The sequence below is a fragment of the Medicago sativa genome, chromosome 6 (genome assembly GCF_051527215.1).
Source record: "Medicago sativa cultivar Bolivia chromosome 6, Bolivia_mono, whole genome shotgun sequence".
Lineage (NCBI taxonomy): Eukaryota > Viridiplantae > Streptophyta > Magnoliopsida > Fabales > Fabaceae > Medicago > Medicago sativa.
Window position 1 is genome coordinate 27,266,452 of NC_140754.1, and position 19,999 is coordinate 27,286,450.

General features: G+C 32.9%; 2 protein-coding genes across 3 annotated transcripts in view; both read left to right on the plus strand.

The window, feature by feature from the left end:
• The window catches only part of LOC146914263 (uncharacterized), a 60,923-nt gene extending 42,286 nt beyond the window's left edge, over window positions 1-18,637 (plus strand). The window contains exon 3 of the transcript XR_015014069.1: window positions 18,457-18,637. The gene's annotated coding sequence lies outside the window, so the exon portion shown is untranslated. The remainder of the gene's footprint in view (window positions 1-18,456) is intronic.
• LOC146914265 (uncharacterized) lies at window positions 16,894-18,637 on the plus strand. Of its 2 annotated transcripts, XR_015014068.1 has the most exons (3): window positions 16,894-17,743; window positions 18,369-18,430; window positions 18,469-18,637. XR_015014068.1 is itself a non-coding variant. In XM_085717146.1 (2 exons), the coding sequence occupies exon 1, from the start codon at window positions 16,917-16,919 to the stop codon at window positions 17,715-17,717; it is 801 nt and encodes a 266-aa protein (XP_085573272.1). In that variant the 5' UTR covers window positions 16,894-16,916; the 3' UTR covers window positions 17,718-17,743; window positions 18,369-18,637. The 2 variants fall into 2 exon arrangements, 1 of the variants encoding a protein (XP_085573272.1); XM_085717146.1 differs by having other exon boundaries at window positions 18,369-18,637.
• Window positions 18,638-19,999: the final 1,362 nt, after the last annotated feature.

Genomic DNA, 19,999 nt, shown 5'->3' on the forward strand with positions numbered 1-19,999 from the left:
ATTTCTGACCTCTAATAACTTGAACGTCGGAGTGTTTGCAGGTACACACCCTCTGCCTTTTCAGTTTATAAACTGACGCATTTCAACCACCTACAACCACCGCATTAAAGAGCACCGACAGTCGCCTTCTGATCAAGTACGATCACATTAAAATTACAATAGAAGTTTCTTGAAAAAATGAAATACACCGTTAAATAGTCGTATACATCTGCTGAAATAGTGTCAACAGATGAGTACAATATACATGATTCACGCATGTAAACTCAATACATTAAAACCTGTTAACATAAGATATTAATGTGAAACGACATGCGTAATTCATACAACTTCCTTCTGCTTACTCTTACCACAAACAACTTGTGTATCTGCAATAATTATATTATTAAAAAAACACATGTAATAATCACTTAAACATAAAACACATGTAATAATCACGTAAATAAATTAGATGTTAATGAAGGTCAACTTAGTTGGTAAAAAGTTGATTCATCTACAACATAACGCCCATACTAAATTGCTAGAATATTTAAACGGGTGTTAAACATAAAATACTAGATACATTAAAATTACATCAGAAGTTTCTTGCATAAATGAAATACACCGTTAAATAGTCTTATAGATATGCTTAAATAGTGTCAACAGACGAGTACAATACATGATTCACGTATGTAAACTCAACACATAAAAACTGTTAACATAAGATATTAATGTGAAACGACGTGCGTAATTCATACAACTTCCTTCTGCTTACTCTTGCCACGAACAACTTGTGTATCTGCAATAAAAAAATAAAAGAATTGAGATGAGACAACCACACATTCCTAACCCTAAATGCCAGATTTGTGAACTAAAAGGTAAAAATATTCTAGACAATTTAGTATGTGCGTTACACGCAACCAGGGACGGAGCCAGAAAAAATCATTAAGGATGGCGAAAATATAACACATGATAAATAACATCGATAATAACTAACTTTTACCATTTTATATATATATATATATATATATATATATATATATATATATATATATATATATATATTATGATACTAAAAATGGAGGAACAAAAATAATGTTTTATTAAAATTTACTAAAAATATGAGGGTCTACCGTTGAATTGGATCCATATTAGGTTTCCCCATTTTTACCATTAAGAATTGTACAAAATTCTCTCAAAAAAAATTCGTATAAAATATAGTTTATTGAAAGAAAAAGCCATACAACAAAAAGCCAACAAAATACGTACTCCTCTAATATTTTTGTTGTGACTGTATTATAATTTTTTTTTTTGACAAAACTACATATTGATTGAATATCTTGAGCTCTTGTGTCAGCAAGTCGGTTAGTGCAAGTAGAATTGTTTAAGGGGCGAACACTATATTTTTTTCTTATTGATACAGGGGCGACACTGCATATATGTTTAAGAGTACTGTGTATTATATGTTAGAGGGATGGTGACCACCCCATTTCCATTATACATAGCTTCGTCCCTGCACGCAACATCGTAGATTCAATATTTATCGTCAATGTAAAGATCTCTTTGGTAAATGATCTTCAAATATTTCTTTAAATGTTATTTGAATATGATGTTTGCTTTGATGATGGTGAATTCTTGGAGGATAACTCATCAAAACTTTGTATAAAAAATAAAAGGAAAACAATTTGGCTAGGAAATACCAGTACTAGGAAGAAAACAAATTACATGTTGTGATGTAATGGGAGTCAAAGTGTACATTTAAGTTATATAAGTCACTGTAACCTAGCTACTTGCGGTAAATGAAATATGTCAAAGGTCTTGTGCGCTCAAAGGATCAATATATGTCCGTTTTGCAAATAATAATTTTTTTATGGCAAATAAAAATAATGAGTAGATTACTTTTTCTTCTTAGTTCGAGTTTAAACTTATGACCTCCGATCCTTATTTTTTAGTTTAAACCGGTTGAATTACACCCTTAACTCAATCCCCTTCCCGATTCAGACATAATTAATGATTACATCAGTCTTTTTTTTTTTTTTTATGGAAACCGTTAGTAGTCTTTAAATTTAAGATAGAAAACCAATTAATGTTTCTGAGAAAATTTGTAAGATCCAATTTAGTCTTTGAAAAAAATAAACCGAAACAAGTTAGTTATGATCTTTGTACACTTAGCTTGGTTTATAAAAGAAATGAGAGAAAGTGAAAAGAAATTATTAAATAGTTTGGTATGAGAGAAAATGAAAAAAAAATGAAAAGAAATACGTGTATTTTTATGAAAATATATTCTAATTTTATCTTCTTCTTTTTTTTAAAATAAAAACATTCTAATTATCGTACGTATATTTATTTCGTAAACCACTAGATATTTGACCCGCGCTCCGCACATGTTTATTGTAAAGGGATTGACATACGAATAAGGATATAGCCAACATGTTAGGAATGAAATTATTGCGATGCATTTTTTTAATATTAAATAAGTGTACAAAAAAAAAGGCAAGAGGATAGGAATGAAATTGGTGCGATGCTTTTTTTTAGATGGAATTTGTTAGGTTAAATTACTGCTAACCTAATACAGTAAATGAGCGGGAAAATATTAGGTTAAATTGCTACAGACCTAACAAAACTAATAAATAAGAATATAGCCAACATGATAGGAATGAAATTGGTGCGATGCATTTTTTTAGTATTAAATAAGTGTACAAATAAAAAAGACAAAAGGATAGGAATGAAATTGGTGCATGCATTTTTTTAGATGGAGTTTATTAGGTTAAATTACTGTTAACCTAATATAGCAAATGAGTGGGAAAATATTAGGTTAAATTGATGCAGACCTAACAAAATTAATAAATAAGGATATAGACAGCATGATATGAATGAAATTGGTGTGATGCATTTTTTTAGTATTAAATAAGTGTAAAAAAAAAGTCAAGAGGATAAGAATTAAATTGGTGCGATGCATTTTTTTTAGATGAAATTTGTTAGGTTAAATTACTGCTAATCTAATACAGCAAATGAGCGGGAAAATATTAGGTTAAATTGCTGCAGACCTAACAAAATTAATAAATAAGGATATAGCCAACATGATAGGAATGAAATTGGTGCGATGCATTTTTTTAGATGGAATTTGTTAGGTTAAATCCTTATTTATTAATATTGTTACCTCTGCAACAACTTAACCTAATTTTTTCCCGCTCATTTGCTTTATTAGTTTGCACTTATTTAACCTAACAAATTTCATCTAAAAAAATGCATTGCACACAAATTTCATTCCTATCCGCTTGCCTTTTTTTTTGAAGAAAATATTTTCTACCATATCAATGATCTTACGGGTTAAAGATTATTTATCAATCTCTATTATAGTCGAGAAAACTCATGCGACGCACAGGTCAAAAGTCTAGTTACTGCTAACCTAATACAGCAAATGAGGGGGAAAATATTAGGTTAAATTGCTGCAGACCTAACAAAATTAATAAATAAGGATGAAAAAGATGTAATATCAATTTGGTGTACTTTTTTTTAAAGACTAGAACTTCCTTGCTACCGCCCGGGTCATAAAAAAATGGAGAAGCTAATATATGGTGATATGATCCATTACATAAATAATAAAAGAATTAAGAACATACAATGGTTGTTCACACATTTTGGAAAATCTTTTTATACACTACATTTGAAGTGGTGTTAATACAAACTTCATTGTCATCTGTTAATAATATTTTTAGGACATTATAAATGTAGTAGACAAAAGCAAAATTTTATAGTACAATCCCAACTTATAATTTTAATGTCATAATTTTAAATAGAACTATAAAAGCAGATTGTGCAATTGATTCAAAATATTTTTAGCGACATTGAGCAGCAATCCATAATTTTTTAACGAAAGAGATTTTGGCAAAAACACCACACAAATTATAAATTACTGAAACAAAGCAAATGTATTTTGATTCTTATCAGTTCTGTATGTAAGTTTAAAATATCTGTCATGATTCTATATTTATGTCATTTATATTGTGCACTTAGTTTTAATGATAATTTTCCTTATCCTACTGTAAATCATCATACCAATGCTTGTTATAGTAATATGTTTAACTCCCAAAACAACTAACATAATTATGGCCGAATAAATTAGATTGATGATAAGTTGAATAACTTATACATAAACTATATAAGAATAGAAGAACGAAAAAATCCAAAACAATTAGATATGAAAGAAACAAATTTGCATAAATTGTAAATCACTTCCTAGTAGTAAAATTTGTTGCTTCTTAAAATATTTGAGGATGTAACAAAACGTAAAAATAAGAAAACCTAAAAAAATTAGGGTTAGTATTAGGAGGGAAAATATTAGGTGACGGCCTAAATCACCCCTCTTTGAAGGATGAAGGAAAAGAAACTAGGATTTTGGTGACGGCTCACACAAGAGAGAAGGAGAGAGGGAGGTGATGAGAAACCTGACAACATTAAAACTTTTGTTATATCTATCATTCTTTACACACTTTGTGCTTGGTTATGTTTTATTGAATGCATTCTAAAAATTACTGGTTAACTAGGTATAGAACCCGTGCGTTGCACGGGCTTGTTAGGTTGTTCATACTATATGTTAATAGTTTAACAATTTTTTTTAATAATACTAAAATTTAATTGACAAAAAAATTGATATGAAACTAAGTTTTTGTAAATGGTAAGACAACATAGAGGGGGGAATGTAAATGAAATCAATTCTATTAAGCTATTAAATACATGACTTGTCAACATGCCAAATAAAATTAAGAGATTTAATTCAAAGTAGTAAGGAAAGAAACTAAAATTGAACAAAACACTTTTGATGCATTTTATTTACTTTATTGAACTATCTTACAAATATTTGAACATGAATCAAATGGTTGGAATATGAAGAATATTTTATAAATTTCTTCACTCCTTCACTAAACTCTCAGACTATGAAGTCTTAACCTCAACTTTTCATTTCATTCTTTCCTTTGCATCGTCTTATATACTACATGTGAGCAAGTTAAGTCAAAATAAAGAGAAGCAAACATTATATTTTGGGGTTTTTTCTATGTTACCCTTTCATGATTTGGGGGTAATTTACCCCTTTCAAAGAAAATTTAAATTTTCTTTATCTTTGTTTTTAATACCGGTTACCATTTTCATATCAAGTACATCAAACTTTTTCATCTTCATTTAACATGTGATCTCCATCTCTTTCGTTTCATAATCAAATAATATTTGTTATTAGAGGTAGTTTACCCCCAATTCATCAAGGGTAATGTATTTTGGTTTTTTCTTACAATTAGTTATCATTTTCATCTCAAAAACTTTAAGTTTCTTCATCTCCTTCATTCAACATGTGATCTTCTTAATTTTAGAATTGAATCGTATTTATCATTAGGGGTACATTATCCCTAATTCATGAAGGGATAATGTATGCCTCATCTTTATTTTGGTGGTTTCCTCAATTGCATTGTGGATAATAATTTGCGTATATTTACTTTAAAGCCAAAAAAGTTACAAAAATTACAACCAAATTAACCACATTTTGTAACCTAACATGAACTTCTTTGAATGTGTTTCCCGGTCCGTACTCCACATCACCGTCTCCGTAAGAAATCTAACCTCCTTGATATATATACTTGAGTTTAGACTTACACAACAACACTGGTTTATCATGTTGCCATAGATTCATTTACGCTACCCCTCAATCAATTTATGTGAAGAAATCAAAATCTTTGTTAATTAAATATACATATAGATATGTAGAGTTAATGGCAAATACGATATAGACTGACATGACAAAATTTTAAATAACAATATGAAATTAATATTGAAGGTTAGTTTCACAAATATGCTTGAGATGGTAAAAATAGAAGTTGCTTAATTGAAAATTCTACATTTTCAATTCAGGGCATAACTCTCGTGTTATGGGAATTCAAGAATATTTTAATTCACGGTATAACTCTTGTATTATGAGAACTCAAACATCTTTTAAATCATGGCATAATTCTTTTCTTATGGGAAATCAAAAAACTTCTATTTCATTGCATAACTCTTGCATTCTGTAAACTCAGTGGGTAACTTTAGACATGCTAAAATAAATCATAGAAAACTAAGATATCTAAAAAAAATAACACACACACACACAAACACATGCAAGATAATAATTTGTGCATCATTATGCATATTCTCAAACACCATGATAAAAAGCTGAAAAATAAATTTTCAATATGTATAACATCCTCTCACCTCAAACTTCATTGCCCATACAATTGAGCTCCAACTTTAGAAAATCTATAAAACTTAGCAACAGGTTTACAAAGACATCCGTCTCCAAAACACAAATTGAATTATAGGAATTTTCATATCCTAGGAGACCGTATTCCACAGACTTTTAAACTATTAAAAGGTGGAAGTTACAAATAAAAATGTGGTTTTAATTGTAGTTATGTGGCTGTTCTTCTCAACCTCCAAGATTTCAAGAGTCAGAGGTTTGTAGGACTAAAGCAAGAAGCCCATGGAGCAGTTCAAATTGTCTATAAGTTTGAGGAACTACTATTAAGTAATATAAATCGACAATACATTACATATTCTTGACGGTTACATATATACAATCTCATCAAATAAATTTTCGTGGTTTTTAAAAGGACATTATAAATCGCAACATATCATTATGTCAAAGCTTTAACTAATTTTTCTATCGATTCCACTTTGAGGGTAGTAGTGGTTCATTAATTAGATATAAATTGATATATAGTGGAGGATAACTCATGAATGTGAGAATTTTATTTTATTAAAATTAAGAGTAAATTATAGATCTATATATCTTTGTAAAGAAAACTATGTAAATCATGCTTTTTATAATTTGATACGAATATTAGTTTAAAGATATAGTTTCCCTTTTCCACGGACTTCTTGAGCAGCAATGGTATAACAAAGACCATTTATACCCTTGTCGTCATGCATACAAAAACAAAGATCACAATGCCTATATTTACATTAAGAAACAAAATAAAAAGAAAGCTATAAAAGTAAATTAACAAAAATTATATCAATACCAAGCCAGTGATAAAACAACATGAATATAATGTATGACCAATACAATAGAGAAATGAAACAAACTAGAAATTAAAAGATGAAATTGGGAAGAACCCTTTTGATTTAACTGAAATATCAATCTCGGATAACAGAGAGATTTGATTACAAGATGTGAAATAGAAAAGTTCAGAGGGGAGAGAGAGAGTTTGGACTTATCAATTCACATGAGAATTAAAATAAATCTATCCTCCTATTTATAAGTCACGAAATCCTTCAGGTTTTGGTTAGCCTTGTGTACTCTAGTGCTCCTACGCATTTCCTGAACTTGAGGACCACTCTTCTCTAATTCCTTCTCTTTCATCACCTGTGGGCCCCTTGTTGCTGACTCAGCACTTACTGTATTTTTTCTTATTACAATACCATCCCCATTTAAGGCAACCTTGTCCTCAAGGTTAAGATCTGGGTAAGTGACCTTCATATCTTCCAAATCCTCCCAAGTGGCCTCAGTTTCTGACAGGTTTGTCCACTGGACAAGAACTTAGGGATTTTTGAATTCCCCCTGCTGCACCACACGTGCTGCTAGTATCTTAGCAGGTGTTATCACAGGTCCCATTTCAGCCATAGTTAAAGGTAAGGGCATGTATTGTTCAGTGGTCCCTCCTTTGAAAGGTTTCAATTGTGATACATGGAAAACTGAGTGAATTTTGGCTTCCTCTGGTAGTTGCAATTTGTAGGCCACAACACCTACTTTGGCTATAATCAGGAAAGGTCCAAAGAATCTCATGCCTAGTTTCTGATTCTTGCGCAGAGCAACAGAGTGTTGCCTATATGGTTGTAACCTTACCAGCACCCAGTCACCTACCTGCAGTTCTACATCCCTCCTCTTCTTGTCAGCCTGATTTTTCATATACAGTTGAGCTTTTTCCAAGTTACTTTTGAGTTGTTGCAGTGTCTTGTCCCTTTCACCCAGCTGTTCCTGAACTGTAGCAGGGTCATTAGGATGGGGTCTGTATCTCATTACTGAAGGAGGGTCCCTTCCATATAAAGCTTTGAAGGGAGTCATACCAATGCTTGTGTGGTGGGCTATATTATACCAGTACTCTGCCCAAGTGAGAGCTTTATACCAAGCCTTAGGATTCTCAAAAGTAAAACATCTCAAGAACATCTCTAAACACTTATTGAGAACCTCAGATTGTCCATCTGACTGTGGGTGATATGCAGAACTCATAGCTAGTGTGGTACCCTGTAGTTCAAACAGTTTCTTCCAAAAATTGCTGGTGAACACCTTGTCCCTGTCAGATACTATGGATTTTGGAACTCCATGCAACTTCACTATATTATTCATGAAGGCATCAGCTACTGTCTTGCTATTATAGTCACTTTTAAGTGGAATAAAGTGAGCAAATTTTGTCAACCTATCAATTACCACCATTATTGTAATGTATCTATAAGAAGGAGGTAAACCAGTGATGAAGTCCATAGCAACATCTTCCCATACCTGAGATGGAATAGGCAGTGGTTGTAACAGTCCAGCTGGTAAGCATTGAGAAGCCTTTGCTTGTTGACAGATAGCACAGTTTTGCACAAACTCTTCAATATCCTTCTTCATGTTGTGCCAAAAATATTGGTAACAAATTCTAGCCATGGTTCTAGTGTTCCCTGAATGCCCTCCTATAGGAGATGTGTGGTTTTCCTTCAAAATTATTTGAATCAGCTCAAAGCTTTCGGGTATGACTACTCTACCTTTCCAATACAGCAACCCCCCTTTTGTTGTGTACTGAGGCTTCAGGTGTGGTTGTTCTTTGCACTGAGTTATAAGCTCCTGCAATTTTTCATTATGGTGCACTTCTTCTAGCAATTTTTGCATAAGTTGTGTTTTTGGTTCAGACCAAGACATCATAAACATTCTGGACAAGGAGTCTGCAGCTATATTCTCCTTTCCTGGCTTGTATTCTATGACAAAATCATACCCCAGAAATTTATGTAGCCACTCCTGCTGTTCTGGAGTTTGTAGGCTTTGGTCCATTAAGCTCTTCAAACTTTTCTGATCTGTTCTAATAATGAACTTGCTCCCCAACAAGTAGTGTCTGAATTTTGAAATAGCTTCAGCTATTGCCAGCATTTCTCTAAAGTAGGCAGACTTCTTCTGGTTTCTGGGTGCCAGCTTCTTAGAAAAAAATGCTATAGGATGGTCATTTTGGTGAAGGACTGCTCCAACTCCTATGCCTGAAGCATCAGTTTCTAAAATGAATGTTTGCTGAAAGTTGGGTAGAGCCAATACTGGTGCTGATGTAACCGCCTTTTGTAACTCTTCAAAAGCCTGCTGAGTTGTTTCATTCCAGCAAAAAGCATCTTTTCTTAACAGGTCTGTTAAGGGTGCTGCTATCTTAGCATAGGATTTAATGAATCTCCTATAGTAGCCTGTTAGTCCCAAGAATCCCCTTAGTTGTTTCAAGTTTGTAGGTTTTGGCCACTTTATTACTGCTTCTACTTTTGTAGCTTCCATTGCTACACCGTTCCCTGACACCACATGCCCCAAATACTCTATCTCTTCCACCCCAAAAGCACATTTGGATAACTTCACATATAAAGTATTTTGACTTAGCACCTGCAAAACTGCTTCTAAGTGTGTGAGATGATCCTTCCAAGTAGTGTTATACACCAAGATGTCATCAAAAAAAACTAGTACATATTTCCTCAAAGCATGCTGAAAGATTTGGTTCATGAGGCATTAAAATGTAGCTGGTGCACTGGTCAATCCAAATGGCATCACTAGCCATTCATAATGACCATGGTGAGTTCTGAAAGCAGTTTTGTGTCTGTCTTCTGGTTGAATTAATATCTGGTGGTAACCAGATCGTAAATCCAGTTTGGAAAAATACTTGGCACCACAAAGTTCATCCAGCAACTCATCTACAGTAGGCATAGGAAAACTATCCTTGACTGTGATAGCATTTAGAGCTCTATAATCTGTGCAAAATCTCCAACTTCCATCTTTCTTTTTCACTAAGACAATAGGAGATGAGAAAGGACTGTTGCTTGGTTGGATGATTCCTTGTTCTAACATTTCCTTCACCATCTTTTCTATCTGCTCCTTTTGGCTGTGGGGATACCGATAAGGCTTGACCTTGACTGGTTGAGATCCTTCTTTTAATGTAATAACGTGATTCTGAGCTCTTTGAGGAGGTAGACCTTCTGGTGTGTTGAACAGTTCCCTATAAGTGTGCAGTAACATGGCAATTTCAGGTGCCATTTGCTCTGGCATGTCCTCCCATGTGTCATTTTTTGTGGCAGCTTGTACCCTCTCAACAGTGAACACCTCTTCAATACTTTTAGTGTTCTGCATCCTTCTCAGCTGATGCAACTGTGCGTGCCCCGGGCCCACATTTAGTTCTCCCTGCAAGGTGATGAATTTTCCTCTGTGGAAAAACTTCAAGGTCAAAGCTGAATAATCTGCTACGTGTGGACCCAGTGTAGCCAACCATTCTGAACCCAGAATCAGATCTGCACCTGCTACAGGCAGTAGGTAAGCAGGAATTACTATCTCATGCTCCTGTATCATCACTGGTAATTTTGTCACCACCCCTTCTGCAGTCATAGTTTGACCATTGCCCACTAGTACTTTGAAACATGGTGCAGGCTCTACAGGTAATTTTAGAAAATTGGCAATTCTAGGTTGAACAAAATTTTCAGAACTTCCTCCATCAATCAGAATGTGTACTTGGAGTTTGCCAATTTTTCCCATAAAACGCATTGTCCCACGGCTGTTTGTCCCTTTCAACGCATTTAAGGACAAGTAATGCTCTGTTTCTGTTGGTTGTATGATGTTTTCTGTAATATCAGGTGGTTCAGGACTCACATCTATTTCTTCCTCTGTTTCAATTTCAGTTTGCAACAACATCAGGTGTTTGTTTGGGCATTTGTGGGTAAATGAGAATTTGTCATCGCACCAGTAACATAAACCCTTATCTTTCCTTAGTTGCATTTCTGCTGGGGTGATTCTTTTGATATTTGGGTTTTTTTGGTTAGGGTTCATTGGTCTTGTGGGTGGTGTATGAAGTATGGGTGGATTGTTTGGTTTTTGGTTGTAGTTTGAATTGAAGGGGACTCTATTTTGGAATTGTGTAGTTTGTGGTGGGTTTTTCTGTGGTTTGGTTGATGAGTTGTATTTTTCTTCGTAAACTTTGGCTAGAGATACTGCTTTCACAATGGAAGGAGGAGTGTGAATCATCACATCTCTTCTGATTTCAGGGTTTAAACCACTAACAAAACAATCAACAAGGGCATCAGTGCTTAACCCATAAACTCTGTTTGCTAGAGCATTAAATTGCAGGTAATAATCACTAACAGTTCCAGATTGATTCAACTTAAATAATGAAGCTCGGGGACAATCATAGATTGAAGGACCAAAATCCAATTCTAAGGCTCTGGTGAATTCAACCCAGGAATTAAAAGGCTGAGTTCTTTGAATCATCTGAAACCAAGGAACCACATCTTGATCTAAATGAACAGATGTGATTGTTAATCGATCCTTATCAGGGGTTTCATAGTAATCGAAGAACTGTTCAGCTCGAAAAATCCATTCCAGAACATTTTTTCCATCAAAACGAGGAAAATCCAGCTTAACATTTCTTACCTGAAACGGAGCTTTGCTCGAGTTCGCAGCACCATGGGAAGAGTTCTGAGCATTGTTGCGTAGGAGAATTGCAAGAGCATCGTTGATACGATCTAACTTCGCATCCGCTGCTGCCTGTCGATCCTCCATTTGCTGAAATCGCGTTTCACTTGCTGAACCCAATCGGTCGAATTGGATCTGAAAATCATCATGAATCTGCTTGATATCTTCTGCGTTTTTCTTCACTTCGACCGTGAGCTCCTTCATCCTAGTGTTTTCTGCCATGGTGAGATGAAAGCACCAATGAAACAAACTAGAAATTAAAAGATGAAATTGGGAAGAACCCTTTTGATTTAACTGAAATATCAATCTCGGATAACAGAGAGATTTGATTACAAGATGTGAAATAGAAAAGTTCAGAGGGGAGAGAGAGAGTTTGGACTTATCAATTCACATGAGAATTAAAATAAATCTATCCTCCTATTTATAAGTCACGAAATCCTTCAGGTTTTGGTTAGCCTTGTGTACTCTAGTGCTCCTACGCATTTCCTGAACTTGAGGACCACTCTTCTCTAATTCCTTCTCTTTCATCACCTGTGGGCCCCTTGTTGCTGACTCAGCACTTACTGTATTTTGTCTTATTACAAGAAACCTCTAGTCCCTATCCAAACATAGAAAGAAAACTACGACACAAAATCAAAATTTATAGCACCAAATAGTTGGTTGGAAACTCACCATGATCTACAATATTTTTTTCCTACAATTATTAGCATCATGCATAAAATCATATAGTCATGTACAAAATAATCATAAATTTGATTCTATAGCGGTATAAAGTTATATGAAGAAAATGTATAAAAAAAACAACCAAAAATACATACCTTCTAATTCTCGTGGTTCCAAGATTTTTGCATGGAGGGAGAGTCGTGTGAAACAATAATAGTACTGCAAATTTTCAAACACCTGAAACCAAACCTCTAACAATCAGTACCGAACATACCTTTTTTTATAATCCAATTCTTGCTTCTTCTTTTTACAAAATTATCCAATTCTAGCTAAACTCAATATAAAGAGGATTGTATTTCTACTCAATTGTGTGGATGTGTGGAGGCTAGAATTCATAAGAGTGTGACCATTAAGCCATAGTTAAAATGATCAATATATATCTCTTAAAATAATTGCATACGTTGGAATTCTTAGAGTGTACCCATTAGAACATCCATAAAGATTATTAATGTGTACCTCTTCAATTTTTTTTCTTTGATGTTGAAACAAATATATACTATTGGATTGGAGACCGAATAGTTATACATTCAATAAACAGTGGGGCAACTATGACATTATTTTATATATAATTAGATAGAGATTAAGTTGATATAGTATAGTGGAGAATTGGAAGGTTTTAAGAGAGGTTAGACATTTAATTGATATAGTGGAAAGTTGCAAAGTTCAAAAGAGTGATTTAAGAGATGATAGGAAGCTTTTCTAGAGTACCACATCATCACAAAACTTGCATGAGAACAACTCAAGTTTCCTTTACAAAGATATATATAGAAGATAGATAGATAGATAGATAGATGGTGATTTTGACTGGTTTTCTTAACCATAAGCCTTATGACCTTGCACCAACTCTAAGGACTAAGTAGTTGATATATTAAATTAGGGTTACGAAAGCTCTAGTTTTGCTAAATAAGAGACGGTCATTAATTATGGAGCCAACTCAAAGTGTTAGCCAACATATATGGGTAAAGAGGAATGCTAGGGTCACACCCTCTAACACACCTTTTAACACACTCCAATGGAAACTTGCCATCTCATTCACTTTTTTTAAGTTTTTTACCTGTTACCTGATCAGTTCAAAAGAACCTTTCATTTTATGGATGTCTTTTTAAGTTTTTTATTATTTGGACTTTAACTTCTCATCTTCATTGATCAACCTTTCACCATGAATGTCCATCACGTTCTAAAAAATACGTTCTGAAAAATTCTACAAATTCTACTCTTACCACCGAAGATTTAACCCAAATTGACAAACACTATTTACAAACTTCTGCGGAAAAAAGACATCCATATCTAAATCGTATTCCCCCAAATAATGCCATTGACAGCATTGCCAAATTTCAATTCAAATAAAAAACAATTACCAAATGAATGTTTATACAAATTTCCAAATACATTGCAAAAGAGAAACCCAAGGCTTAGAATCAATTTTGAGAAACAATTTAGATCTGAGAAAAAAAAAAGCAACAAAAATGAAACCCAAGTAAAACTAGAGATGGAACCCCATAAGAGAGTGTGATAGATACAACAGATAGGAAGCAAGATTTGAAGGAGGCAGCAACGTTGAATTCTCTCTCCTCACTCTCTGTTTTTTTTTTTTTTTTTACAAACATATTTTCTTAACATGTGCAACCGGTCAGCAGGTAAAAAACTTAAAAAAAGTGAATGAGATGGCAAGTTTCCATTGAAGTGTGTTAAAGGATGTGTTAGAGAGTGTGACCCTAACATTCCTCATGCGTAAAATGAAACGATTAAGATTTCATACCATCTTTTTAATGAACATGATATGATTGTACCAAAAAAAAAAAGAGAAGATGATATGAAATCCTTCAAAAAGATTTCATATCTTTTACTTTATTGCAAGGTTGCATATCTATCAATCATATACTGAGAGAACGATGAAAAATTTATTGGGATTTCGAGTTATCGGTTGAAAACGTACCTTGTACTAATACGTTTCTAAGTAAATTTGTGGCTTTATCTTGTATATTAATATCATAATATATGGTATTAAAATATTATTGTTTAAATGTTTAAACTTTCATTGTGATGTTTTTGTGGTCAATTAAAGAATCTATCTCTTATATATTTATTATATAACAAAACTTATGCTTTCATCCACATATTTCGCACCTTAAATTTTCTAAATTGTTGTATTCTCGTACTTGTATCGTGCCAGTTATGGTACTCGTACCTATGCAACATAATTTTTTTTTAAGGAACCTATGCAACATAGATAGTAGATCATATATCAAGCAATCCTTTAAAAAATACTACTAAATTGGTGAAATTGGAATTCCTAAAGTTTTGTTTTCCTATATTTGAGACGACCTTTAACTATAAGGTTCGAATTATGTAGTCGTCTTAAAATTGAAGGCGGCAACTAATAGGAAACTGATATAAATACGAATTTTTTTTTTTAACAAGCCAAAATGATACCATAAGAAACAATCTTCTCCCTAGCACAAGGTGTGCAAGGAGGAGCAAAATAGTTTTACACAGGGGCGGATCTGACTGAAACAATTTTTTTTTTTGTCAAACAATTAAATAATATTAAATTTAATAAGAAGTTATGTTAAAAATAGTTATAGCAACCAAAATTACAAAGAAAATAATCTATTTTCTATTTGTTGAAAATAAACTAAAATTATGTCATTACTAATTGTTCAAAGAACATCTCTTTCTATATAGATTACAGCAGATGAATCAAATGCTCTAATAATATACCGTAACAAGATACCCGTGTGCATATGGACGGGTGAGCGTGTTGCGCTTTTTTTTTTGAAGTAATTTGCAATTGCGTAGAAATTATAAAAAAAATATCTCTGTATTGATATATGAATAAAAACATAAATAAATGTATAAATTGTACAAAAAATTATTTATTTATTAAATATGAGTAAAAATATAGACACATTTATAAATAAAAAAATAGGTTCTCTTAATAATATATGAGTAAAAATATAGACACATGTATAAATTAAAAAAAAAAATATAACACCATGTTAATATATGAGTAAATATATAGACACATGTATAAACATAAAAAAAAATTAGATGTTTGTATTAATATATGAGTAAAATTATACAATGAATTGATAAAAAAAAAAAGAAAAAAAAAAGAAAAAAAACTGGTGTGGCACTTGCCACACCATATGCCCTGTTGGGATCCGCCCCTTGTTTTACATCACAGAACTGAAAGGAAAAAACAGAAAAAAGTCAAGACCCATACAAGCAAAGGGTTGTTTCAACCACATAAAATGACCAAAAGAAAAATTAACATTTTGAGCTTTCAGCCACCAATAGGTAAAAATTTTATTGTCGAACATTATTATTGTTAGTAAGTTATACTAAAAGATTATTTCTATATTTAATCTTTTATTGTTATCAAATTCATATTTTATTAAAAATGATAAAAGTCTACATACCTTGAACCAGTTTTGATATCAGTTAGAGAAACATTATTGGGGCAGCCAATTCAGACACATCATATGATAAATATTTTATTAATTGATTCCCTCAAAAAAAAATTATTAATTGATATCAGTTAAGTTTTTCAAAGTTTGTTAAAGAGAAAGGACATAATAATTTTTTCAAATACTATTATTAATTCAACAATGAGTACATGTATATTGTAGATTTTGTACTATAACCAAAATATTAAAATAAGAGCAGTGTCAACATTTTCTAGCTAATAAGCTAACTTATTCTTTTGTTTACATTTCATTTCAAACTCATACCCAACTTGGGACGCATTGGTCCAAAAAGCATACTCACTTATTCAAAGGCAAGCCATTTTTTTAATAATAGCTGCATTTATCATAATAATTTTCACATTTGTACTATAACCATTATTTATTGCTATTATGACTGGTGGAAACAACCGCTCCTTTGTATGGACGTCCATCTGTAATTTTGTCAGGTTATTGTTTTTTCTTTGGGTGCTTCCCTTTGCTCTGTTTTGGCTAGCACCTTCTCTTTGTAAATACTGTTGAGTGGATTCCCTTTTAGCACGCCTCGTGCGGGGTTATCTACTACTTGTTAATATATACACCATTTTTGTTTGTTAAAAAAAAAAAATTCACATTTGTAAACTTAGTTTCTCTTAAAAAGACTGTCACATTAAATATTTATAATTATTCAATTATACACTATAATTGATATGAAGCGCCATTAAAAAATATTAAGTGGATCACCAATTATTATTTACTATAATTTTACTATTAATATTATCCTTCACTTTGAATTACCAAGCTAATTTGATAAAATTATTATTCTATGTGACCTATTTGTAATTACTTCTTAATTCATTTGAAATGAATTACTTTACTAGTTATTAGATTTTTAATTTACGATAATATTTTTCTTTTTGCTGTTGGATACTAGTTGAATTATAAAATGTATCAAATCATAGTACACCAACCAAGATGAATAGTTGAGGTAAAATGGATAAAGAAAAAACTATATAAAGGGTGCTACTACTTTCATAAGAGCAACAAACCCACTTTAGGAAAATATGAGGTTCCAAATGGCCTCCATTACTCTTACTATTGCATTGACAATAATCTCTCTTAGCATGCCATCCCAAATTTCAGCAAACAATTACGTCTATTCCTCTCCACCACCATCTAAGCCATACAAATACGCTTCCCCACCACCACCAGTTTACAAGTATAAATCACCACCCCCACCTGTCTACTCACCACCTCCACCTGTTTATAAATATAAGTCACCACCTCCACCAGTCTACTCACCACCTCCACCTGTTTACAAGTATAAGTCACCACCTCCACCTGTCTACTCACCACCTCCACCAGTTTACAAGTACAAGTCACCACCTCCACCCGTGTACTCACCACCTCCACCTGTTTACAAGTACAAATCCCCACCTCCACTCGTCTACTCACCACCACCACCAGTTTACAAGTACAAGTCCCCACCTCCACCCGTCTACTCACCACCTCCACCAGTTTACAAGTACAAGTCCCCACCTCCACCCGTCTACTCACCACCACCACCAGTTTACAAGTACAAGTCTCCTCCTCCACCTGTCTACTCACCACCTCCACCGGTGTACAAGTACAAGTCCCCTCCTCCACCCGTCTACTCACCACCTCCACCAGTGTACAAATACAAGTCCCCACCTCCACCCGTCTACTCACCACCGCCCCCAGTTTACAAGTACAAGTCACCACCTCCTCCTGTCTATTCACCACCGCCACCAGTTTACAAGTATAAGTCTCCTCCTCCTCCTACTTACTCACCACCTCCACCACATTATATCTACTCTTCACCACCTCCTCCTTACCACTACTAAATGGTGGTTTATGATAGTATCCCAAGGTATACTTCTTCCTACGTACAACACACACAATAACCATAATATTCAAAATACTTTTATATAATTTAGTTACAATGCTTATAATATTAACCCGATAAATACCTATTTGGGTATAGCTTCAAATAGAAAATATTTGGTAACATACACATAGATAATAAAATTTAGTAGATAGAAGTTTAATAACATCATTTAATATCATTTCTTTTTTAAATTTTATCATTTATGTATGTGCGCCTAAATAAAGTGTTGTGCCTTTTGAAAAGTTGCTCTATAAACCTTGTGGAAATAGGTTTAAATGTGAAATTACATATACCTTTTAAAGTTTTAGTTTAAAAAATTCGATTGTTCAATCTTTTAAAATATTATCATTGGCAATTTGTAACAATAAAGATGAGAATGCAGAAGGTGAGTCCATCAGGTCAACCACTATAGATTATGATCATATTATAGAATTTAGTTAGAAAAAAATATATAGTTATATGCTTCTTATTAATTTTGTTTGATTTAAAATTTTAAGGGATTAATAATCCTAATAAACAGTTTTAGCTAGATTGTATAATGTTTAAGGCAAAACCATTTTTTTAATGAAAGATATTGATATATTTATGTGTGCATATACTTTTGTAGGACTTGAGGAATATAATGGAAATAAAGAGAACACAGTGCAAAGCAGGAAGATGCATCAATTCACAATTATAATTATATAGCGGGAAAAAAAAAAAAAACAACCTAAGCAGTTTCCATGCACTATGATTCAGAAAATGTCACTCCTTTTTTCTTCATTTGTTTTGTTTTATGAGATTATTATTCTCATTATTGTGCTTGATGTTTGAATTTATACTGTTGTAAAGCACTGTGTGTAATATTATTCAAATAAATAAAGAACGATTCTGAAATTTGTCATATTGTAAAGAATTGCGATTTTGTCATATACGGTTTAAAATATTCAAAAACTATCTAATTTTTCTAGAAAAAAAACTATCTAATTTGATGGCGGTATTTCTTCACTTTATTTCTTCAACATATGATGCGCAAGTAGCCACATAGGAAAAAGAGACGAAGGGTAAGTCATCATTTTCATCATAATTTTAAAAAATATAAAATAGATGGAGTAAGGTAAATTGCACATTTAACATATCTCATTCAGATAACCATCAACAAGACATGCAGGCATGATATCTATCCTAATCATCCTCTATTTCATGTTGGATCTGTCTAACTTTTTGATGATATGGATAGAGAAGTCACCTACAACCCCACAAGCAAGTGAGTCTAGTCAAGGAGATTCAATATCCAACGGAAACGTCTAAGCACGTTTTGACTTTACATAAGACATTCCCACCAACTTCTGTTAACAATATTGGGTTTTCTAATAATATTTCAATGGCATTACATTACAATAGGTTACTAGAGAATATATATATATATATATATATATATATATATATAATGGACTACTAACTTAGTAATATAAATACCCAATAGTTTAAACTCAATACTTTATTATCTATCTCCTACCCTTAAATTCATGATGTATCATCAAGAAGCATTATGAGTTTGTCAAACCAAATACGAGGACGAACCAAGCGGAAGCTGGTGGGGATGTAACGCCCGAGGCTGACGAGGATGGGGAGCGGTCGTCGGTGCACAAGTTAAGACGATGAGCGGCTCCTGACATCTTCTAGGCAAACCGAATCACATTGGAATGAGAGGAATCCTGAGACCGTGCAGGTATGGGACTGCATGGTTGAAGGAAGACTTATAAGAATTGTTTGGTACTACCTAAATCAACAAGATACATCTTCTTTTTGATAGTTCATTCCATAAGAACTCCACAGTTAAGCGTGTTTGACTTGGAGCAATTTTAGGATGCGTGACCTTTTGGAAAGTTTCCCGAAAAGAGTGTGAGTGTGGACAAAACACACTGAAAAGACTCGTGTTATTTTGTGGGGTCAGTCGGCAATACTTAAAGTCGTCTGAGTGTAATAAAAAACATACTAAATGATATAAAGCTTTAACACTAGCCATCTAATGAAAGATGGAATGATTGAAGTGAAAGCTCACTCTATATTGAGTAAAATTTTATAAGCTTTCAGCCTTTATTTCTGTCAATGTTAGTTTTTTGCTCATCTAACTCAAATTTGAAAATTTTCTTGTTATCTTGAACAACTTCTATTTCACTTTATTAAGTTCTTCCAACTAATAAAAATACCCTGAATTTTCAATCTAGAGACATGATTCAGCTTATTTTGATCAGT

What these genes read in the sequence shown, in the direction of transcription:
- LOC146914265 (XM_085717146.1), top strand. Translation starts at nt 16,917, where the DNA reads ATGAGGTTCCAAATGGCCTCCATTACTCTTACTATTGCATTGACAATA.